This window comes from Ambystoma mexicanum, chromosome 1p, assembly GCF_040938575.1.
Source record: "Ambystoma mexicanum isolate Mex_15411 chromosome 1p, UKY_AmexF1_1, whole genome shotgun sequence".
NCBI classification, from domain to species: Eukaryota; Metazoa; Chordata; class Amphibia; order Caudata; family Ambystomatidae; genus Ambystoma; species Ambystoma mexicanum.
In genome coordinates, this window is record NC_090921.1 from 1328269020 (window position 1) to 1328293955 (window position 24936).

Below are 24936 nucleotides of genomic sequence, written 5' to 3' on the forward strand. Positions count from 1 at the left end.
GTCGTTATTTGTGCCTACTGACATTCAAACAACTAGAAGCATCCCATCACCTTGTTTAGGGGTTCAATTTAGGCATTTAGGGCCAATCTTTTTTCCAGTCATAGGAAGTGATATAGTACCTTTCTTAAAAAAGTGAATTGTGGGTTACCGTGTGATGTGGCAAGAATGTGGATGCCGGTAGTTCTCACATGGAAAGAAAAACATTGTCAAAAAATATATATTTATTTAGCTCGGTCTCACATGGCCATTTGACAATGTCCAGTTATATTTTACTTAGTTCATTAGTTTCAAACTAGTTAGTTTATGTGTCATGTATTGAGTGCAACTCACTGAAAACCAGGCAAGGGTAAGAGGTAGATAAATAGAAGGGAATTATTCCAGGTACATTTTGAATAGTGTTTTTTAGTTTTCTTATAAATTCCACATGGTTAATATTAGGTCTAAGCCACAGCAGATGCTCATTCCACCACTTGGTGGTTATTGAGGAAAAGGCACATCCAGTCAGTCGCATACCTAGGCACCTTCAACAAGTGAGATGATGCAATATCAGCTGATGAATAAGGCAGCGAGGTAACTGGTTTATCCAGAAATGAGGGCCAAATCAATTGGCTCTATACACCAAACATAATGACTTCAATATAAATACAACTAGTTTCAAGAAATCGGAGGAAGAACAAGAGCGAGCCATATGCCTGTGTCACTTAAGATGAAGGAGAGCAGGGGCGGCATCATTTTTTCACTCTTAATATGCCCTCCCACTGCCCTGCCCCCCGCCCCCCATAATCCAAACGTGCTAGAACAAGGGAAATTATCACCTGAAGATGCATGTTTTAGTATTTGCAGTTATTAAAACATCTTTCGCCACAGCCAACACCTGAGGATTCGGAAACGGGGCATCATCCAGGAGGATTAAGATCCCAATCTTAAATCAATAGGAATATGCAGGGGTAGAGTTGTGAGTTTCCACCAGTTCCCTGGGTGTTGCCCTGGATTGGGGGCCCCACTATCATGAGTTCCATCTTTGTAGGATACATTTTTAGATGAAGGTTCATCCAAGCCTCTACTGCACAAAAGCCCCATGTGTAGTTGGTTGGGGAGTAGGTAAATTATTTTGAACAAGATTGGAGAGTCCTCTGTAACTATACCTAGTGACATCAAAGGGGTTAACGAAGGACAGTAAGGCGCAATGCAACCAATAGATGATGATCGGAAAAGGCTGTAGCCCTGGGAGACATCAGACAACTAAGGGATAAATGGAAAAGGGGGCATCAAAAACACATAGGATCGTTGGCTAGAAAATAACTGTGCCAACCCATAGCTAGTCTGTGTAACCCAATTTTGGTGAAACGAGATAACGTGGCATTTTCTACTGTGTCAAATGTTGCCGTACACACCATAACATACCCAACACCTCTGCCATTTAATTCTAGTCGAAGATTATCCAGAATGGCATTACAACCGAATCACTTCCATGCTCTGCCATGTAGCTTGCTTTATTTTAATCTAGCAAATCATTGGGCTCAATGAAGAGTTGAAGCTTTTGGGTCACAGGAAGGTTAGAGATGGGCCTACAATCTGCCATCTGATGGTTCTGGGTGAGGTTTATCATGAATCAGGGACTGAACCCTATCACACTTAACGTTTTAAGTTCATCTGACACCACTGATCTTATTTGAGCTTCTAAAAAGAATCCTTGCCGCAGGATCTGAAAAACGGGCTGAAGCTAGAATTGTACTGCAGCAAACATTTTGCAACCGAATGAAAGCAAAGAACATACATGCGATTTGCTGTATACCTATGTACATAACCCATTAGGGTGTATTAACCGCACACAACAGAGGAATAGGCCTTGAGGACGGCCCAGGGGTCGAAACATGTGTCGTCTGAACACCGTAACACAGGATTATAAAGAAACACGAGCAACAATGTTTCTGGACAATTATTAAAGTGAAACTAAATGGATTTCGATGTTACAAATAATTCACTTTGTTATTACAAGGCAGAGCGCAATTACTCATACTCAACCAAACTTTAGCATTGATAATTTATCAGGTCCCAACAGGAGGGCTTGAAGTAAGGAGTACACAGCCTACCATTTGATCATAATTCTAAAGAGACCCAGTAGCACAGCTCTACATAGATCATACCCATACTTGCTATTTTTCCATTTTTGGGAGCATCTTACAATATTTTATGTCTTTATGGGTAGCGGGACAAGGGGATCCAAGTCTTTTTGAATGAAACTGCTGAGTGCATCATATTAAGAATACCAATGTAAGCCCAAGTCATTGCTAGTGATTTAGTTAGGGCGTATGGCAAAGGCTCAGTAGAGAGATCAGCACCTCTACTACTACTGGTAGCTGGATGGGTTGATGCACAAATATTGCTTGTCTGACAAAATAAAACCATGTGGTCAGGTCATAGGAGATATAATGTAGTGCAACAGGTCATGCTTTGCACATGTACAACAAGAAAGCAAATTCTTTAACGTTTGATAAAGTCGGAATTCAGTGATGAAGGACATTGAAAATCAATAATTATGAAACAAAAAATGTATCAAAACTGGGGTTGAATATACATTGAATGGTTAAGAAGTTAAATGAATTGGAAATCATAATTGGGATAGCAGTGACAGAGTCTAGGAACAGTATGGCCTCTGAAAGGTAATTTGCTTAGACTTCATTCTAGCTCTAAGGGTATATGAGCTGACTGACTGGACCCTTACATCCCGTCCCCTTTCCACCATACTGATGGAAAAACAATTGAACGGGACCGGGTTGCAGCCTGTTGCATAGTACCATAATCTAGCATTTTATCTCAATGGCATGCCAGTCACGCCCCATGGGGGAACCTCCTTTGCATGCCATGCCCAACTTTCCGTCTTTCTTCGCGTCTGAATAGTCACTACAGTGAGTAACATTTTCTTTTGAAGAAGTGCACAAGTTTCAACCGAATACCAGCAAAATCTCTATATATACATCAACGGTGGGGTGGGAATTGCAATAGGCCAGCATTATGGGGCTCCCAAGTGTTAAGGACTACTTGGGACATGCGGGGGAAACTTGGACACCGCTTTATTTTTAGATGCAGAGCATTGTACCTTCCAGGAGATGTACGTTTTTGAACAAAGCCTTTTACAAATGGGCGATCTGTGATCATGCATTTGGTACTTCGATGGAAGTGGTGGCCTTCAGTGGCTGTCTTGTCAGTGTACATTTAAACAAGTCTCATCTTCACGAATATTGTATTTAATTACAGTAATGGGCCAACTCCGAGCAAACTTGGAAGGCCACATCTTAACAGGAAAGTAGAGCCTCAGGTCTGAACGTCAAGGTATGCAACAATGGTAGGATTGATTATGGTGATCAGAGCCGTTTGAAATATTATGCCTGCTCTCTGTAAGACTGGTGAAAAGGGCCTTGGGATAAGAGTAAAAACAATGGACTAAGAAACACCCGCTGTTATGGGGGCAAATGCTTATCTTTTCGCAGTCAGGTTTGCAAACGTGCCTTGTGGCCAAGGTCAGATGTTCACATTTTTATTTTGTCCACCCACAGCAAGTAGGAGAAGAGGGGATTTTCCCATTTTGCTGCAGCAGAGAAGTCGCATGTTGAACATGAAAGTAAAAAAAAACTTAAAATAAAATGAGAACAATTTTTACAGCTTTAAATATTTTTGAAAACACATTGAGACCTTGCTCTCTGATCACGGATAACTTCAACACTACAACGCCAACATTTCAGCTCATCTGCTCATTGAAGAATCGCACATGGCGAGGTCTCCCTGTAGGACCCCTGTACTTCACGTAAAGGACAGCATAAAACGTAAAGGAACGAAAACATTCAGTGCGGTACATCTAGAGTGTTCAGAATAAAACCATGATTTGCTTTGATAAATACAAAAAAAAAGCCTGATGTTTCGAGATATGTTATTTCTATAATGCCGCAAAACAATGTACACAAAATATAAGCGAGCATCAATTGTGTGATATGGACAGTGATCTGCAATGCACCTCAATGTCGGCATTTCCCAATGCTGAATTTTCATGTCGATTTGGAATTTCAAGTGAAGTATTCTTTTCTTCCCCAAAAACGGACCCAATTCTGCTCTTCGCAACTATTAGACACGTCACTGTGGGTAAACAGTAAGTCACTGCCAGATTTGCATTTATTGGCACGAGGTCTCATTCAGAGTTTGGTCGTGATTCAGTCGAATTACAGCCACTTGGTCCTTTGCGTTTCCACGGGATTCAAGTGGTGGTAAGGCAGTGTTAGTCCTGCCAGGACACAATGGGGATCGAGTCCAGCATGATGCTGGAGGTAAATCCTCAATTTCAATGTCAAACTCAGATTTTTTTGGAGTGGTGGTAATTCCGTTACCGCCTTAAGAAGTGCCGTTAATTACCAACACTTTTTTTTTACGCTTTTTACGCTCTGCCAAGCTCAGAATGAGGCACATTGTATTTATCCTTTAAAAGATGGCTCACTATAAAATGGAAGCGAAAGGGAGTTAACATATCTTCGTAACAGTGCACCACAATCCAAATCGTGTGAAAATGTGGAACGCATTCAGATTTCTACATGGCCTGCACTGAAGAACAAATCTGTGCACTCAAATTCGGATCGGTCATTTGGAACACACATGATCAATAGGAATTCAAAATCAGAAAGGACGTCAGAATCTCGTGTAGAAGCTGCCGACAAAGCAATATAAAGCTTTGCCAACCACTGCTTTTACAGTGATTGCCTCTTGCACTACATTTCTAAAGGGAGAGGGTCCATAGGAGGGGAGCTAGGAAGAGGGATCACAATGTTAACACATACCCAAGCTATCAATCACCTCTAAAGATAGTGACATCCATTCTGGCTGTTGTGTTTGCTAATCTTTTTTGCACCTTGCCCTATATAAATGCACTCTTGCTGGTGAGGAATTACGATCGGTTCTAGCTTTGTATAATGTAACTTGCAAACTAGACAAAATTAGTACAAAAATAAACACACGTAGACGTCTTTCCAAATGTATTCTCTTAGAAAACGAATCGTACAGACTGGCTTCTGAATCCCCCTGCATCCATTAGGCCATAACGTCAAGCCCCTTTGTTTAAAAGCATAGTGTAACAGGTTCAATATCAACATGTCTTTTCCGAACATCAATACATAATTGTCACAGAATGCAGGCTGCTCTACTACATTAGTGTATCAACTTAAAGAATGGTGGCTGGAAAAAGAGGCAGTGTGGATTCAAAAGATCACTTCTGATCTCACCCCACATGGTGAAACGTTTTAACACTGTTTGAATGTCAGATGTCAGTGCGAAATGAATACGTATGTGTGTGTGTGTGGCTTCCATAGGAAGATATTAGCAACCAATTCTCTTTGGAAATGCTGTATCGTGCTATTAGGGCACCATCGTAGAGTATTAGGGCATTCATACTTAACTGCTGGGTGGTGGAGGGGGGAGATAAAGCATTTTCTCTGCCAGTATGTTTTTTCTTCACTTTTTGGTATACCTTGGAATTAGAGTAGAGGGACCCTTGCGTGTGTATAATTTATTTAGTTCCTTTGTGCCTTCTCTCTACGCTCCCTGCAATAATGGTCGAAGGGGGCTGATGAGCCGATGGTTAAGAGATACGGGGCCAGGGGGGGATACACAACTTAAAAATTATACATGGGTAGCTTTTGCCTAGGGGATGTATTCGTCCTTTGCGTTCATAGTGGCATCAAAGACAACTAAAGCTTCACTCTCCTCGTGTATCAGATGTCACTCGAACATGGAAGTGGCATATAGCCCCATAGTTGATAGCTACCTACATCCCATTTGAAATGACTGCCATGGTTTTCCAGGTACAGAAACCATCAATGTAGGCTGAACCATGTCATGCTCAAAAACAGAAATCGCCTACCTATTAAGAGATTCTAGAAGACTTTCCAGTAGATGTGAAGATAAGTAAAACTACACCCAATGCCCCCCAACTAAGTATCAACAGACCACCTTCATCCAAGAGGATGATGAACAGTTTTCATGTGTCTGCACACCCTGCGTTTCTCCTGGAAGGTCTTGTCACAGAGCATACACTTGTGCGGCCGCTCTCCAGAATGCACACGCTTGTGTTTGGAGAAGTTGGAAGAGTTGTTAAACCTTTTGTGGCACACCCCACACTGGAATGGTTTTTCCCCAGTGTGGATGCGCTGGTGAGTGGACAGGGCGGAGGACTGGGTAAAGGCTTTGCCACACACCCTACATACAAAGGGTCTCTCTCCTGTGTGGACACGCAAATGTTCCTTTAAATCAGTGGCTCTCTTGAAGCGCTTGGGACACACAAAGCAGATGAATGGCTTGAAGTCCACACAGTCTGGCTGAGTGCTGAGAAGGCGCATTCTCTTTGGAGAGAGTTCCCTCCGGTGCAAACACTGAAATGCTTGATCAGCCACCGTTCTACCCTCCTCATTCTTCGGGGAATCCGAGGACTGCTGTACATTCTTCAGGCTGTATGCTCTTTCCTCCTTAGCATATGCATTTCCATTGCAGGCACCTGATTCAACTTCTCCAGAGAGACCCATGAACACCCCTTGGAGGTTTTGCATACTCACATTTGTTGAGTTGGCAGCAGTCTTCTCAGCGGAGGTGAATACTCTTTCCTGATCAGAGAGAGGGTGTTCCAAAGGTTCCCTTTTGATGGCTGGACTATGCAGAGTCCTGCTGGCTGTTGGCCGATTTGATGGTTCACAGCTCCCGTTTTGAATAATTGGGCCATCCCGGGATCCCACCTCCTTCCTCTTGAGTGGGGATGGATCACTAGCGTTTATGCTTTTCAGTCCCAGGGAATGCACAAGCCTCTGTTTTAGCTGGATTTCCATACTAGCTTCGGGTGAAATGTACTTTGTTCCATCTTCTGTGGTGTCATAAGGAATATGTTTTTGGTGGTCCCTTGGAGGTTGAGCAGGTCCTGCACCCCTTGCAAGTTTTAAGGCAGACCCCGGCTTCCCTCCTGCTCCTCCTACATGGCGACGTTTCACTCTGTTCATCAGGTAGGCTGTGCCTCCATGGATGCGTATGGCAGTGCCATCCACATTTGGTTCCAGGATTGAGGTCTTTTTTTCGACCAACCAGTCTACTAGGCCTTCACCTTCGCTCCCTTTGAGTAGCTGGTCAACATTGTTTAACCCCACCCCCTGGGCAGATGAGACTGTATTAGGTTCCAATGGATATTCCAGTTCATTTTTGCAGCTCAAGGGTTGCTTCTGGCAAGGAGGCATCCTCATGTCCCCCAATGTTTTTCCCAGCACCTTTTGAAAAAGATGGATACGTTGGTGCTTCTTGAAGTTGGAGGAGTTGTTGAAGCTCTTTCCGCATGCGTTGCAGCGGAAGGGGCGCTCACCCGTGTGTATGCGCATGTGGCCAGTCAGCACAGATGACTGTGTGAAGTTCTTACCACAAATACCACACACATATGGGCGTTCACCTGTATGGATGCGCTCATGGTCTCGCAGATCGGAGCCACGCTTGAAACATTTTGCACAGAATGAGCATATGTATGGCTTCTCAGTCAGGACCTCACATTCCGTTTTTATATCCGTCTCGCCGAGGGGTTTCCCTGGTTCCCCCCTACCGTGCAGCCGCCTATGCTTAACAAAGTTGGATGCATTGTTGAAGTACCGGCCACACACATTACACTTGAATGGCTTCTCCCCTGTGTGAGTACGCTCATGAATGACCAAGGAGGATGACTGTGTGAAGGTCTTGCCACAATAACAGCAACAATATGGGCGCTCCCCTGTGTGGACATTGTAATGGTCCTTTAGGTTAGAGGTGCACTGGAACTGTCGCCTGCATATCCGACATTCAAAGCGGCTTTTGGTTCCATGCATCTGCTCGTGGAACATGAGTTCTGACACATACTGGAAGGACTCCAAACACAAGGTGCACTCAAGTTCACCACCCAGTATTGGAGTCACTGGACGGTCACCAGATGTTTCCAGCTCCTCCTTTACCTTAACTGCCTGTATCTCAAGGATTTCAATTTGTTCGTGGAATTTAGCTTCTGCTCCAGCCCCATCTTGGGCGCTCAGACTTGGATGCATTCTGTCTTTTTGATGTCCGTCCAAACAAAGCTGCACCATAGGTTCTTCTCTGCGGTCAACAGAACACAGTTGAAAATTGACCTCTTCCCTTGTGCCGTTGCTGAACATTACATGTTGCTTTGTAGCTGCTGCTCCCTCTCTTAGCCCATGCCTATCGCTGGAATCCAGTGCAGTATATCGGGTTGTGTTCTGCTACATTTGGTATCTACAGTAGAAGAAAGAAAACAAAAGGAGAAAAAATGCTTTATTGTACAGGCAACTTTAGATTTCAAGAAAGGCAAACGTGCTGGGACTTCAATATGTCTTAAATTCCTTAATGCCGTCTTCCTCACATCTATCCCTTTCTGTGTATGACAGATACAGCATTATGGTAAAGCAGCCCCGCCATCTGTAGTTGCCTGTGGAGCCATGGCGCACCCAATTGCCAATACATGATGGGTTTAAAGGGTGAATGATGTACCCTGGCTCAGAGTCACTGTTCTTTGTCCCTTTATGTGGGTCAACAACCCTTCCTTTTGGAGGACTTTGAATTCATGTGTTTCTTGGGCCGTTGTCTTTTGTACAGCTCTGCACTAAGATACACCTCTTATAGTTAGGCACTGTGCACTTTTCAGTGCAGAGTAGTGGCCTAGACTCAGGGAAGTACCCCCCCCCCCAGAATATTGGGCATCGTTTATCCCCAATAGCGTCCCAGTGGGCCCTAGGAGAAGCCCCCAAAAGAAACCTGAAAGAGACAGGGATTGGTTATACCAGAACAAGCAGCCAGTCCAATGATTTGGGTATTAAAACCACATTCCAGTTCTCAATTAAACAGGTTCGGAAGTCACTTGCTGCTAGGGTCAACTCAAAAAAGGTTAAGGAGCAGCCACTCCCCACGTGCAACGATGAATCCAGTGGGAGCAGAGGGCTAAGGTAAAGTATGGCCCTTGTGTGCACCTCCACCACTGTAAACCATGAATTGTAGTTGAAGACCAGCATGGCCAAGAGATCATACTTAAAGTGCTATGCCAATATATGCAATGAAAAGTAAACTTGAGGAAAGCATGAAATGTCAAAGGGAGTTTTGGTTTTTCTATAGCCATACAGTTTCACCCAATTCAGATATTTTTAACATTAGAACTTTTATATTCTTTAATTGCCTATAAATCTGTTGAATCAAATGAACAGCATTTTAGTACTGGTATGTGCTTTTTCTTTACAAAACTAGAATAAACGACTGCTATTTTTACGTTTTTTCTTTAACGTATCACTGTGTGGTGGCATGCTATTACTGCTCACTTATTCAAGTGACTAAAAACATGCTTGGTTAATCAAGAAATGTATTAAACACAAAATTGCTTGATAAACACAATTAACACATTTGCAGGCACAAAGTACTCAAATCATCTAAATGTGACAAGAATTTAGTTAATTTAGCGCATTTGATACTGGTGATTTTACAGGCATTTCTGTAACCCTCCAAGCCAGCAAACAAAAAACCCCACTCCGACACAGTAAAAAATCTCGGCTGCACTATGGACGCTGACCTAACCCTCTCCCGACAGATCAACAATGTGTCTAAATGTTGTCACTACCATCTCAAACTTCTCAGGCGCATCTTTCCCCATCTCTCCTTCCCAAATAGACTTGCTGCTGTTATGTCCATTGTAATGTCGAGACTGGACTATGCCAACTCCCTATATCTAGGAGCGCCAGCATACCACCTTAATAAACTCCAAACAGTGCAAAACGCTTCTGCTAAACTGCTCCTCGCCCTGGCTTCTAGAGACCACACCTTCCCGGCTCTCTGAACCCTCCACTGGCTACCAGTCGGACGAAGGGCCTCCTTCAAGATCCTCTGCATCACTCTCCATGCAGTGCACAAGACCAGCCCATTATACTTGCAAGAAAAGTTAAAACCCTACCTCCCACCCCGCACCCTAAGATCAAGCACTGTCCTCCTCTTAGTGATCCCTCCCACCAACTCCGTCAGGATCGGAGGATCCGCTTTCCCAACCTTGGCCCCAACTCTGTGGAACTTGCTTCCCCCACATATTCGACACACCCAAGACTAAATGACATTCCGCAAAGTACTAAAAACATGGCTGTTTCCATAACACCAACATCAACCTTAGAAGCGACTTAATTTCCAACAACCCATTGACAAAATACACATTGGGATTTCCCGACCATGTCATCAATGAATACAACCATTAATTCAGCCATAGACAACTGTGTCCCTGAATCCAGAATAATGATCTCCTTGGATCAAAACTACTCCCATTTCCAGGTTCGACAACTCGGTTAGTACCCTTGAAGTCGCTATGCGACCTGCGTGTCTGTGTACCCCGGCCACCTGCTCCCGTGATGTCGCAATGTATCCCTTTGTATTGCCTTCCCCTCTGTGCCCGTGTATCGCTCTGTGCCCGTGTTTCGCTGTGCACCCTGCCTCCTTGTTCCCCATGATGTCGCTTTGTATCACTCTACCCCCCTACTGTCGCTGTAAGCCCAGCCCTCTGTCTCCCTGTGCCCCTTATGCCCGTGTGTCACTGTGTACCTTGCCCTCCTGTTCCCGTGATGCAGCTATATATCCCTCAGTATTACCCACACCTCTAGTCCTGGTGATGTCACGTCTACCCCACTGTGCCCGTGTGTCGCTGTGTGCCCTGTGTCGCTGTGTACCCCTCTGCTCCAGTCCCTGTGATGTCGCTGTATGCCCCACTGTGCCGGTGTATTGCTGCGTGCCCCGTCTCCGTCTTACTCATGATGTCGCCATGTATCCCTCTAGCCCCGTCTTGTCACTGTAAGCTCAACTTGCTGTCTCGCTGTCCCCCTTTTTGTGCCCATCCACAAAGCATATGCGCTCTGTGGATGAACTATCTTATCACACCATATCATATCACTATGCTTACACTCTACACCCTCACACAATTAGAATACAGCTATACCCCTCGATAAATTTGCCCTAGCTTCTCACATACGAACACTACCCCATAAACACCTCATCACTCTAATAAAACGCAGCTATATCCCACGACAAACCGGCCTAGCTGCTCACATAAGCGTCCTACAGGCCTAACGCAGCCAGAACCCAGTCTGGGTGTCCACCTACCAGACTGCACACATTCAACTGACATCACCACACCTAATGCTATGATGCAGCTCCCATCAGGCTACTACATCAGCTGCACACAGTGCTCCAGGTAAGATTTTGAGGTGGGAGTATTTTACGCATGCTTTTTCAAATTAGAGAGTAAATGCAATTTCAAGAGAGTAAAAATGAGTTTTCTCCTCTGCAAGAGAGTAAAACGTATCCAACACGTACACAGTTGTGGTGTGCCCAGCCCCAAGTAGGGTGACCAGACGTCCAGGAATTGGGCCATCTGCCCCACATGCTCATTTTCATTATTGTTTAAAAGCCCAATACTGGTTTTGGTGGGGGTGACCACTGGCAGCATCCCAGCTGTCACGGCTGGAAGAGTAAATCTTCACATCTCGATGCACAATGCTCATTTACCAACAAGTCCACATAACAGTTCAAAATTAAATAAACATTAGAATAGCTTGGTAGTTTTACATTAAAATTAACACTTAAACTAGGTCTCTTATGTCCCATGGTGAGCTCGAACACCTGTCACATGAATTAACGGATTGTGCCACAGAGGCTGCTTGAGAATTGGTTTTATAGCAATCAAAGCAAAAGTTCCTTTGTTTTTAACATGCTTGTCACTACATATCAGCACAGTTTACATCCAGGGGAACGCGTTGTATTCCTCACCCAACTGCTAAAGTTCTGTCATGACAGCCACTGTCAAATTCCAGTGCTACTTTTATGTTGGTGGCCTGCCCTGGGTTTTATATCTTGAAAATGTTGTCACCCTACCACCAAATCATAAAATTCATTTGAGGAACCGTAGCCATCTAACACAAACATAAAGGATAGTAAATGGATTCTAAGAAGTCTACGAAGTTTGATTTTCAAGTCAAGCCACAAATTTAGGAAATGTCAACTATTGATTACAAGTACATTTCCAGTTTGTCTCTGTGATAAACGGTGGGTGGGAACAGATGGGCAGTGCCAGCATGTGGACGTTGCCCAGAGAAGTCTTTTGAATGAAATGAAATAGAGCAACAACATTTCGGAGGCGCTAATAACTTCAATGGTTGCAAGGTTGGGGGGGTGGATAGGAAGCCAAATATGAAGGGAACAGAAAAAAAAGCGCTAATTAGTCAGAGACAAAGGGTTACACACAATGCGATAGACATTGCTCAGGGTAGGTAAGGGTGCATGCTTTATTGTGTTGCTCGCTTGCTACGGTACACCCCTTTTTGGTGCCGCCGATTCGACGCAGGCCGGTTTGCCGCGACCGCTTTGGCGCAGCGGCCAGTTCAGCACGCCCATTTTGGCGCAGAAGCCTTTCTGGTGCCATCGATTTGGCGCGAGGGACGTTTAGACGTGGCTGACTTTGCAGCCACGTCTAAACTCCCTCGCGCCAAATTCAAAAGAATAATTATTTTCAAATGCAGCACGTTGGCAGGAAATTTTATCGTGTTGCATTTGAAAAGAATTGTGGGTGTGGGTTGATGCCCGTATAATGTGCAGTCTAATGGGGAGAGCTCCCGTCTATAGAACAGAACGGTCTGATGCCCAACGCTCAGGCCCATATAGAGAAGCCTATTTCAAGAGCTCCAGCGCATGGGGTGTAGGTGCAACATAATGCAGGGAGCTCCTGCTTTAGAGCAGGGAAGTTGAATGCACAAAGCTCAGGACTAAACGGAGTAGTCTAACGCAGTAGTTCCTGTCCAAAGGGGTGTAGGCACTACATGGTGCAGAGAGTTTCTGTCTCTTGAGGGATGCAGTCTAATGGAGCTGTCTAATGTAAGAACTCCTGTCCATGGGTTGAAGGCGCTAGATAGTTGAGAGAGCTCACGTCTACAGACCAAGGCAGTCTAATGCACAACGCTCAGGCCCGTGGAGAGCAGTCTAATGCAAGAGCGCCTATCCGTGGGGCGTAGGCGCTACATAGTGCAAGGTGCTCCTGCCCACGGGCTGTATGCAGGGCATATTGCAGGGAGATCCTCTCTACAGAGCAGGTCAGGCTGATGTATAATGAGTACAGCTGTCACATGCAGAGAGCTCCTGTGCGTGGAGTGTGGCAGTCTGGTGCAGGGTAGAAGGAACTGTGACTCTTGACTTGAGAAGCAGAAACAAAATATTTTACCAAATCAAGTTTCACAGAAGTGCAGTGTTCTACTCATGTGCGCCTAATCATCCTGTCTTGCTATGCTGCAGATGACAAAAGAAACACTACAGTGCCATCTATTGGTGGAAAGTATGTTTTTTAATGAATAAATAAAGCATACAAGGTACGCAGTAGGAAATTAAATCATTTGTATTGGCCATAATTGCATGCGTAAAAAGGCACAATACGCAGCTTATCTAGAGGGCTGGCTGTACACAACGACACTAACACTCTCTACTGCGGTCCCTGAGGGTGTTATTTTATTTATTATTTATTTTATTACATTAGCCAAACCCTCAGGTATCATGGCGTTGTTGCAGACATCCTACAATAAAGTTCAAAACAGTATTACAATTACAACACAAAGACAGTGATACAAAAGGTTACGTAGGTTAATCCATTGCATGGTCACTTTCACTATATACAGCTTCTGGTAATAGCCTACCCTAGGGAGCCGTGTATCTGGGCCAACGGAGGGTGGATATTTTATTAGTGGTTAGATTTTGGTTGAATAACCAGGTAAATAATTTTTGAAACATTGGGAAAAGTCTACATTTTTAATGTTTAGTGGGAGCTTGTTCCAGAGTGGGACCATGACTAGGAAGCCGCTGCCTCCTGCTCTGGTGCTTTTGAAACAGGGGGCAGCAGTTGCAAATGGATATTCAGTCCTTCAGTCACAGACTGTTTGAATAGTACCAAAGGGGTTGTTTTTTGTTCAAATGTAAACAAATTGTGATGTTTAAAGAATATTTATTCATCAACAATGGTCAAAACTACTAGCTGCATAGTGAAGTAACTCCTCAAACTGGCCCACATTAGCCAAAAAAGTGGCACATTTTGATTGGCCTACACTAGCATTTTGCATTTTTGGTAGGTCATCGCCCTATTGCCCTATAGGCCAGTCCAAGCCTGCCGGCTCATCCATAATGGGTGAGGGGGCGTCCACCCACTGGCCACCTCACCCATTATGGAGGAGCCGAGGAACAAGCCCAGTAAAATACTGAGCACAACCCTCAGCTGCTTTTTCCAGCTGAGGGAGTGCTCCTGGGCTGGCTGAACTGTCAAAGCGAAACACTGTTTGCCTTTGACAGTTCATTTCCCCAGCCGCACATGATCACTGAGCTATGCAACGCGGGGGGTGTTTAGCTTCACCAGCCCTGCATAGCTCATTGGAAATGCTGTCTGGGGCACTGCATGTATGTATGTGCGAGGGGGGCTCCTGCGCTTCCTCGCACATACGGGCAGAGCAACCTGGAGCTGGGGATTTTAGCAACCACACGCAGGCCATTGCAGAAGGTACATTTATGGTGATTTATTTTTTATTTAAATGTGTATGGATGTGTTTATGCTGGTGTAATGGGACTGTGCTGGGAGCAGGATGGACGGCAGCACTGGGATAGTGGTAGGAGTAGGGTGCGGAGAGCCCAGGGTCTGTACTGGGAATAGGGTGCAGTGACGGCATGCAAAGGTTAGTGATTTCTACATACTGTCCATCTGCCACTTTTGAGGGGGCCCGGCCTGCCCAAACTTTGCTCAGAGGGGACCCAGGCCAAAAAAGTTTGAAGACCACTGCTCTAGGGTCATGATTGGAGTGCGATTATCAATGGCACTAGCAGGATGTTTGGCAATAACTCCAGAGGGCGTCTTATGTTGTTTGCTGCTGGGCAAAGGATTGGGCTTAGGCCGTTTGGGCAGAACACAGGCTGAATTATAGTTAATGAGGGGCAAATTAGCATGTGATCTTAGGCGATGTAGTCTCGTGGTACCCTGAATCGGGTAGGTGGTTGAGTCGACCGTATTATTTAGGGCGAAATCCTGATCTATCAAAGATGCACGCTTAGTAGGCAGTAAGCTCTTCAAGTTTTTTGTAGTGCTTAGGGTATTGAGGTAATCCTGACAAAAAGGCAAAAATATCAAAGGCAAAAATGGAGGTGTGGTAGGTAGAAATGGTGTGGGACAAGGGATGGGATGATGCCAGTAGCAGGCTATTCTTAAGAGGCCGTTTCCATAAGAGATGTAGGAGCTACCTGAACAGGGTAGGCAATCTTGCACAATGCAGAATGAAAACATGGTGGTAAGTAGCACACCAAGCAGGACTATATGCTCGGTGAGAAGGTGGCTGGAGCAGTATTGTAGCCTACACCTTAAATATCGGCCACCTGGGTCGACGCGGGAATAATCTATGAAAGAGTCCCAGTGGAAATTAATCTGGAACTAAACAACCTGTTTCGAGTGGAGTTAGGGGGGTGGGCGGGGGGCGTCTGAACAAATTATTCCACTCATTATTTAATCATTGCGGCGGACAGTGCAGGTTCGGCAATGTAAAGCAGACTGGCATGATAAATGTGGATGTGTTGAGTAATAGCGTTGAGTAGCACCGTCGGCCTAAGTGTGAGGTCAATTTAGCACAATACATTCCATATTGGCCTATGCAATAACAACATAGCAGCATAACAGCAAATCACAGTCGGTAGTGGTGCTGGCAGTAACTGGGTAGAATATATCCTAGGATAACAGATGTAGGCCGGTCATATGCACAGGTCTAGCAGGGTAATGGACCATATGTAATAAAGCAATATACATACTCTAGTTACAATGTTTACGATTGACTGTGACAGAGCATTGGATAGTAGCTAGACGGCGTAAAGGGTATATTAGATTGCCTAGGGTAGTACTCAATAGGCAGTTATTCTAGTCTGGTCAATTATGCCTGCCGGCGCAGCGTAATTAGAAGAAAGGGAAAAGCAATGCTAGAAACAAGGCTATAGCCTCGTTGTGGTGCTGCGTTGCGCCCGCCATTTTGGGCACAGGCAGCGCAGTATGGACACGGTCATAACGGTCAACCCCACCAGCACTTTGAGGTCATACCAATGATAAATAGAACGCTATATAAAGGCCAAATAACATAACATATTGGTAGTTTTTCTCATGCATTTGTTTATCACACACAACATGAAACCAAAACTAAAATCGGAGTGCCTAATTCCTGACGGAGTGCAGTCAGAGGTGAAATACTCCTCTGCTGCCCTTACTATTCTGCCAGGTGTTTACAGCAGCAGTGCAAGTATGTCCTCATATTGCAGTCAGTATAGAAATATACTGTTTGCTGGTAAACACTAAGTATTGTCAATATACTCCACCAAACCAAATATATGGGAGAAATTGGGCTCATGCAAAAAACACAAAAAAAGAAATTACATGTGTGTTGTATAAAAGCATAAACAAACAATTTATTAGCCAGCTGCTTACAAGTGCAGCTTTTCCTCAATAGCTCAAATAGTATTTTCAGTGACCATTTCCACCATTTTGAGGTGCCAGATTTTTTTCTAGGATGGGAATTTGTGATAAGGCCTACAACACCCAGAACTCGCAGCTCCCCCTTTTGGCCCATCTAGGCATAGGGCCAGAACCCCTGCTCAAGCCACGAATACATAGAGCTCCCACTTTACCCGATTTGTGCTTCCACGCATAGGTTTTCTTCAACCCATGGACTACCCTTTCACTGCAGAACTTTTGTAACCTCACAGAACCAAGAATCCTTGCTGTTTTGGGTCTGTTATTTGTCTTTTGGTTACCTCTAGCCCCATTCTAGCCCAACTCAGAACTTACACCTGCGTCTTCTCAGCCAATCATCAACCCCTTCCCTTTCCACACAACCACCGACCTTCTACCTCTCTTAGGATAAACCCTTTCTTCATGGTCTTCACTTGCATCATGGCAACACCCATCACTTGCCCTCTGGAATGCACAATCCCTCTGCAATAAGTCTCCCTGCATCTCTGACCACTTCGACTCCCATCACCCTCAACTTTCATTTCTTACGATCTCCGAGGCCTGGCTCTCCCTTCATGACTGCTACACTTGCAGCTCTCCATACGGACTCCATACTACCTTCTCCCACTCTCGCTGACCGATTGGGAAGGGTGGTGGCACAGGCTTCCTTATCAATAAGGCCTTCAGCACTGCCGGTCTACCACATCGAACATCAACTCTTTCTCTGGAACATGCCACTATTCAACTCCTCCCACCTACTCCTCTAACTCATCTGGTTGTCCGTCAATCTCTCTGGGGCCCTCTAAACTCCTTCCCTGATCTGACCATTCTCCTTGAGTCATTTCCCACTGACATACCCATTGTCATGGAGGGTGACAACCTCCCCAAGCCTTCTGCAGCCACCTGCCTTGAACTTATCTTATTTGACCACTACCTCCATGAACAACCTACTCACTTGGTGGCAACTATCTTGACCTAGTGTTTCTCTCCAATTCACCCTCCTTCTTTGACGTCTCAATTAACCAGTCTCCCTCTGATCACTCCATTGTTCACTATAGCACCTCAGCCCTTCCACCTTCTCCCCTGCATACAATTGCATTGAAATGTGAATGGGTATTTTTGTCTTCTGCATTTTCTATTCACAGTAATCACATAGATCTGAGTAAAGTCAAGCAGGACTTTTTTGCCCCTTGATTTGATGACCTCTCTCCTACATTTCCCACATTCATGCCTCTTCCATGGACTGCGATTTGACTTTCACTTCTGTTGGACCAATATTATCCTGCTCACACATTCACACCGTCCTCAACCTTGGATCACCTCTGAAATTCAGACCCTCTAAAGAAACATGAGCCATGACCTACGATGGTGGTGCAAATTAAGACCCCTACCCTACACAAATTCCCTTGCTACCCTACCCTCTGCATGGGACTCTGCTTCACAAACCTAATCTCCTCCCTTCACAAGCACTGCCGCAAACTTTTATCTGCCCTCCAATCTTTGTTCACACATCCCAAATATCTATCACCTCCTCTTCTATGCAAATGACTTTGCCCACTACATTTACTCTAAACTGTGTGACATACTGACAGCCCTCTACTCATTCCCTCCCAAACCATCCTGTCAACCACCTCTCCCCTCACTTTTCAACTCAATTACTTCTCTCCTACCTCTTCTACTGAATGCTTTGCAGTGCCAACCCTTCTTGCGCCATCTACCCTTTTGCTACCAAAATGTTCAAACATTTAGTCTCAATCACTTGCCCTTATCTCGCTGGTCTCTTTAAACTCTCCCTCTGCTCGACTCTCCACTGCTTCCTTCAAATCTGCAACTGTCTTACCCCTATTAAAGAAACCCTCTACCGACCCAAATGTCCTAGCAAACTATCAACCACTTTCTCTCCTTCCCCACCATTATTCCAAAGTCTTTGAGCGGCTGGTCTTGGGCTGGATCATTAAGTAACTGGAGGATAATGACATTGGGGATCCACTTCAATCTGGCTTCTTTAGTGAACACTCCACAGAGACTGCACGCCTGCATGTCTCCAACTTTCTCTATAATGCTCACCACTCCAAACTCTCTTCTATACTTCTCCTTTTGGACCTTTCAGCCAGTTTCAAAAGAGTCGCCCACACCTTTTTTTCTAACTCTTCAGGACCGTTTCGCAAATCTGCTCGTGCCTGGATCACCTCCTACCTGGAAGGTTGATCCTTTAAAATCTATTGGAACTGGCAAACCTCTTACCCCAGCCATCTCCATTTTGGCATCCTCCAAGAATCAGTCATGGGACCTCTGCGCTTCACCCTCTGTACTTCCGGACATCTCATCCTTTGGCTTTCTCCATCATCTTTTTTACTGATGACACTCAAATATTGTTCTCATTTCCTTCCTTCTCCCCAGCCATTTTGGAACGGATTACGAACTGCCTCACTGCAATTCGTCACAGGATGGCTCTATGCTTCCTCGTGCTAAACTCTTCAAAAACTGAAGTCATTTTTCTCCTGGCTTCAATTGAGATCCCTCTCTCCCCACCTCCCCCGACTCCATCTCCTTCCCGCCTGACCTTGCTCAACCCCCATGGATCACATTCTAGGGGTCCACTTTAATAGTGTCCTACGACTGCAACAATGAATCACTACCACTGCTGCTCGTATTAACTTTAACATACCGAAACATCATGTCATCGCTTTTCTTTTACTAACTACTCTACACAAACTAATATCCACTCTTGTGCTTAGCAAACTGCATTACTGCTCAAGTCTAATCATTGGCCTTCCAGTCTACTCCTTCCTCCCTTAATACAAAGGCCTCAACTTTGCTACCCACACTCTCTACAACCTACCGACAACATGCTGGTTGGCTTTCCATACACAACATTCTCTTTTCAATCTCCAGTTTTTATTTTCAATATAGCCAATAGAAACAAAATACAAGCACCAGTCAAATGTACAACATTAGAATAAAACATAAGTATACCAAACAACTGGATAACAACAATGGATTAATCCAACAACATCTAACCAACGAAGCTAAAGAAAAGAAGAACAGAAGGAAAAAAGAAAAGAAGGAAAAGCAGTAAGTGTTCATAAATAATGAATCCAAAATTAAGCATTTTCAATAAATCAGTCATAAGAATTATGGAAGCATCACACAATAACTTGGAAGTAGTATATGGAATCATATAGCAATGGTAGCAACAATTGCCAGAAACATTACTGATCAAATGTAACTCGTGAATCACTCATAAACCTTGAGGAAACTTCTCCATACGTCCCAGTACTTGTCAATGTCTCCTGCATTTTTATAGATGGCCTTCTCGTAGTTTGAAACAGTGAGTAGCTCTTCCACCCATTCATCGCTATTGAAGGTGCTGCTCGATTTCCAGGATCTCAATATCATCTTCTTAGCGACCATGCAAGCACGGAGCAACCACATTGATTTGCTAAATGTGACTTCATCCATCAGAGACACCTCCCCCAGAATCAATAGAGAGGAAGCCATGGGCACTGTACAGTACAGAAGAAAGCCTAATCTCTCACATACACTTTCCCAGAACGTTTTAGTCTTTGGACAAAACCAGATTAAGTGACTGAAGGAGCCGCTCGCGTTTTTGCATTTCCAGCAAAGCTTGTTCTCCAAAAGTTGTCTTTTGAATAACCTTACGGGTGTCCAGTAAGATCTAAAGAGCAGCTTTGTCTGCGATGCTCTAAGGCACAGTCCAGACTCATCAGGCGCATATTTCCACAGCATTGATGCCAGCATTTTGGATCGACATCTTCCCCCATTTCCTCTGCCCATATGGCTGGCAGCCTCGGATCTCCCTTACGGCCAGCCTTTAAGACCCCATACATTTTAGCCGCAGGTTGAGATGAGCTTGTGCATGTCTGTAGAGCTGACCAGGCGGCATTCTGAGCTGCCACTTGAGACACATACAAACCTGCTTTAACAATGTTCTTTAATCTCGTGTATTCAGCAAATGTACAGTCTGTCATGTTAAACTGTCTGACTTAGTTGTGCATATGAGATCCAATTGCACCCCTCAATCAAATCTTTAAGGTATTTTATGCCCGTTAAAAACCATTCTGGCCAAAAGGGGACTTTACCTTGACATTTCAGTGCCGGATTAAGCCATTTGGCAGCATCGGGGAAGTAAGGCTCCGCACGCATGCGTTTAGAAATACCATACCAACAGTCCTGCAAGAATCCTGTCAATGGATTACACTCTCTTGATTTTATTTTTCTGATTCTCAATAGAGCTTTGGAATCCAGCTGCGACACTGCACAGCACTCTCAGGCCAAATAATGTGGTCGCTCCTTGTCTGTGTTAATGATCTTACATAGATGGCGAGTGGCAAATGCAAGATGGTAGTCGACGAAGTTTGGCAAGTTCATTCCTCCCTGCTTTAATGGGAGTTGCATTTTCCACATTGCAAGCCCTGGCAGTTTTCCATCCCAAATGAACTTTTGCATGATTCTGTCGATTTCCTTAAAAAGATGACCTGGTATTTTGATTGGAAGCATAGACAAAATAGAGTTTACCCGTGGTGCCAGATTCATTTTTATACAATTAATCTCCCCCCATGTGGACAATTTCAAAAGTCCCCATCTAGCCAGGTCAGATTTTAGTTTCGGGAAGATCTTTGCAAAATGTATTGTTGGTAACTTGGACACCTCTGGACCGATCCAGATGCCCAGATACTTCATCTTTTCCGTACACCATCTGAACTGGAATTGAGCACGTGTGTCGCTGGCAGAGATTATTGACTGGGAGAATTTCAGACTTACTCCAATTCACCTTATAACCAGCAACTACAGAAAACTGCTGAATATCTCGCATCATGTGAGGTATGCAATTTGCAGGATCCTGAAAGGCAATCAGTAGATCATCTGCGTAGAGCCAGATTAGGTTATTATGATCACTTCCAATTATCGTTTGAAGTCTGGCATCAGCTCGCAATCGTATTGCCAATGGCTCCATAGACAAAATGAATAATAGGGGTGACAGCGGGCAGCCCTGTCTGGTACCCCCATGCAGTTTGAAAGCATTTGAAATTAGGCCATTTGTAAGCACACTTGCAGATGGATTTGTGTACAATAGCTGTAGCCAACGCTTAAAGTCCTGTCCAAATTTCATTCGGTCCAGGCACGAGAACAAGAAGGCCCTCTCCACACGATCAAACTCCTTCTCGGCGTCCAGCGAGATCACTGCATTGGCAACTGGCTGTTTATGTCCTTTCTTAATTGATAGCAACAGACGTCTCATGTTGCCAGCCACAGCCCTTCCAGTGACATAACAGACCAGATTTTCATGGACCAATGATGATACAACTGTTTACAAACGCACAGCTAAAGATTTTGCCAAAATTTTACAGTCAGTATTTATTAGGCTGATTGGCCTGTAGCTTTCACATCTAGTAACAGATCTGTCCTTCTTCGGGACCGTTATTAAAGCGTGCCGCATCGTATCTGCTAGCGAGCCAGACTCAAAAGCATTGTTGTAAAAATCACATAGAAGCTGTAAAGCAGAATCAGGTAAAATCTTATAAAATTTGGTAGGCAATCCATCAGTACCAGGTGATTTACCTACGGCAAGTTTTGAAATTGCCAGGCGAATATCCTCAATTTCCAATTTTCCTTCAAGACTTGCCGCCTGGTCATCTGACAGTTGAGATAAATCTAACAAATTACAAAAGTATTTTGTCTCTGTATTCTCACGTTAGTTCAGATTCATAGAGTTTTGCATAGAAGTCATGGAATAATATGTTTATCTTTTTGTTGAGTTTCCAGAGAATTATTCAGACCTCTAATTGCAGTAATAAAGCAATCACTTACGACTGCCTTTAGTCTGTATGCCAACAGCTTCCCTGCTTTCTCGCTGTTTTCAAAGTAGTTAATTCTCTGCCTGAATAAGGCATAATCTACGTGGTTGGATATTACTTTTTTCAATTCATACTTTGCTTTCCTCAACTCCTTAGTTCCTTCCTCCTTGCCTGCTGCAAATTGGTTGTCTAGACACTTAGCTTCAGCAGACAACCTTTGGATTTCTTTAGCCTTCAATTTCCTTTGCTTACTAGTTTTGGACATCACAGACAAAGCATTTCATTGCTTCCCAGACTGTGGAAACTCTAACATCACCAGTCTTATTGATTTGAAACTTTCTTCCACAACCTCATCTCTAATCTGTTCATTATTCAGAATGTTAAGAGTTCATTCTCCACCTTGAGGACTTGATCAGAGTATGTTGCAATGAAAGACGTAAGGATACAGATACATGGTCTGTTACGGCAATGAGCCCGATGCTTGAATCATAACAGCTTGAAGTCACCTGTCCAGAGGTCAAGAAAAAGTCAATGCGGGAATAGGTATGACACTGTGAATGAAAGCTGTAGTCTCTATCAGGCGTGTGTTCTAATCACCATATGTCCACCAGGTTTAATTTCCTCATCAGACACTCTAAAGATCTCCTGCTAACACCTCTTTTGCTGGACGAATAGGTCGAGAAAAAGGTTTGACCGACCCCTACCCGTTGTAGGTTTTCAGCTTCAATACGGTCTAGATGTGTCTCCTGGAGGAAGGCAATGGTCACATGAAGTTGATCTCAAATAAGACAAGATTTTGGTCCGCTTCACAGCACTTTTAAGGTCATTTACATTCCATGAAACAATGTTAAGATGATTCACAGATCTAGCATTCATGTCGCAAATCTTATTTAGGGTAAAACAATAAGTTTGATTGGTATAGAATAGTAGAAAGAGAAAAAGGATCAGAGGCGAAAAGAGAAAGGCGAAAGCCACCAGGGCATAAGGAAACCAGATAACATTGGTATTAGTTACAAATAGATGGCTCACTGCACAGACATAACACTAAAGGTCGTATAGTAATGCAATATTCTTAATAAACAACTCTATAAAGAAAATCATCAACCCCAGCCCTCCTGCCCCCACCCTATAAATATGTACAATAGCTGTCACCAATGTATAAACAGAGCGTACACCTTCAATAAACATAAAATCCAAAACGACTACCCCTATGAGTTGCACACCTAAAACAGGCAAGTTGTTGTCCTAATATTAATGTGCATTAATTGTGGGAAACACTGACCAAGCAAAAGAGCCAGGTTTGCGACGTCCCATCAGTTTCACTATAATCAGTCTAAAAGTAGACAGTACCTAAAAGCCATCTATACCCAAGTTGAGGTTCCATAACGGCAGCACCCTAAGATCACAATAGCAAGTTAAACCATATCCAACAATAAGATTATACCATTAATCACATAAATAAGCAGTGCATCTGGAACCCAAACCACTGAATAAGAAGTTATGTGCATATAAAACCAATTCAACTATACTCACTAATATATGACTGAATTGTATACATAGTTTACCTGTCAGAGCAGAAGAGCAGAGTCCCAGATTCACTGTGTTCATAAAGTCTACACATGATACAGGCATAGAAGCACCCGCCCATACAGCCTGCAAGTACCATGCAGCATGTTGGTAATCCACACAGCCGTTACACACTTGGAGCCCACACAAAGAGGCTACCAAATCCAAAAGTAGCATGTCAAGGATATCCCCCGAGCACACACCCAGGCTTGGGTGTCCCTTCACCAGTCAAAGTCAAAGGCACACGTAACAGCACGGATTCGTGGGTCACCATTTTTCTTTCCATCATATCAGCATTGACCTTTGAATAAAGTCGCCTGCCTATATTAGAATGTTTAATGTTCGTATGTAAAATTGGCATGCAACAGTAATAGTTGTTCAAAGAAAATTATCAAATTTCTTTTACCATATTTTGTGTGTTCGCACCTGCATTATTATCGTTTGATAATGACATGATCAATAATTCCCACCAGCCCATTAACACTATGCCAAATATACATTGTCCCTGCAAACTCCATCCGCATGGTTCTGGCGGAGAAACCCTGCCTGTTATCCTGGTGGCAAGAAGCGCCTGCAACCTCCATAGAGGGCAACTTGTACCTTGATCAACACCTACGACCACAAAAGCTAATACCTCCACACCATATAATCCCTGTGAACTTTCTCAATCTAAATAGAGTACAAAGGGAAATAAAAGTAATCTACATACATATGGAATAAGCGTTGAATTCAATGTGAGTCAGAGCACGCGATGCAGGCTTGAATAATATGAGAGTACTACAATGGCTTCTGACTGGCTATACGCGTAACACAGCAGGAGAACAGTTACGCCGCAGAGGTCTACGCACATTACTAAAGCCCAAACGAATCCTCGGACATCAAACAGTGTAATCTCCATACCAATGAATCTCATTACGAACTTAATGCAATCATGGCCGCCGTCAGCCCCAGTCACTAACACTTAAGTAGGTGCAG

The 24936-nt window shown here is 44.0% G+C and overlaps 1 protein-coding gene across 1 annotated transcript in view; it reads right to left on the reverse strand.

Moving 5' to 3' along the window:
• Positions 1-5001: 5001 nt before the first annotated feature.
• Positions 5002-24936, reverse strand: part of LOC138453691 (zinc finger protein 271-like) — a 70570-nt gene continuing 50635 nt past the window's right edge. Inside the window, exon 2 of the mRNA XM_069606763.1 lies at positions 5002-8286. Coding sequence (XP_069462864.1) covers positions 5994-8189 — 2196 coding nt within the window. The 5' untranslated portion in view covers positions 8190-8286 and the 3' untranslated portion in view covers positions 5002-5993. The remainder of the gene's footprint in view (positions 8287-24936) is intronic.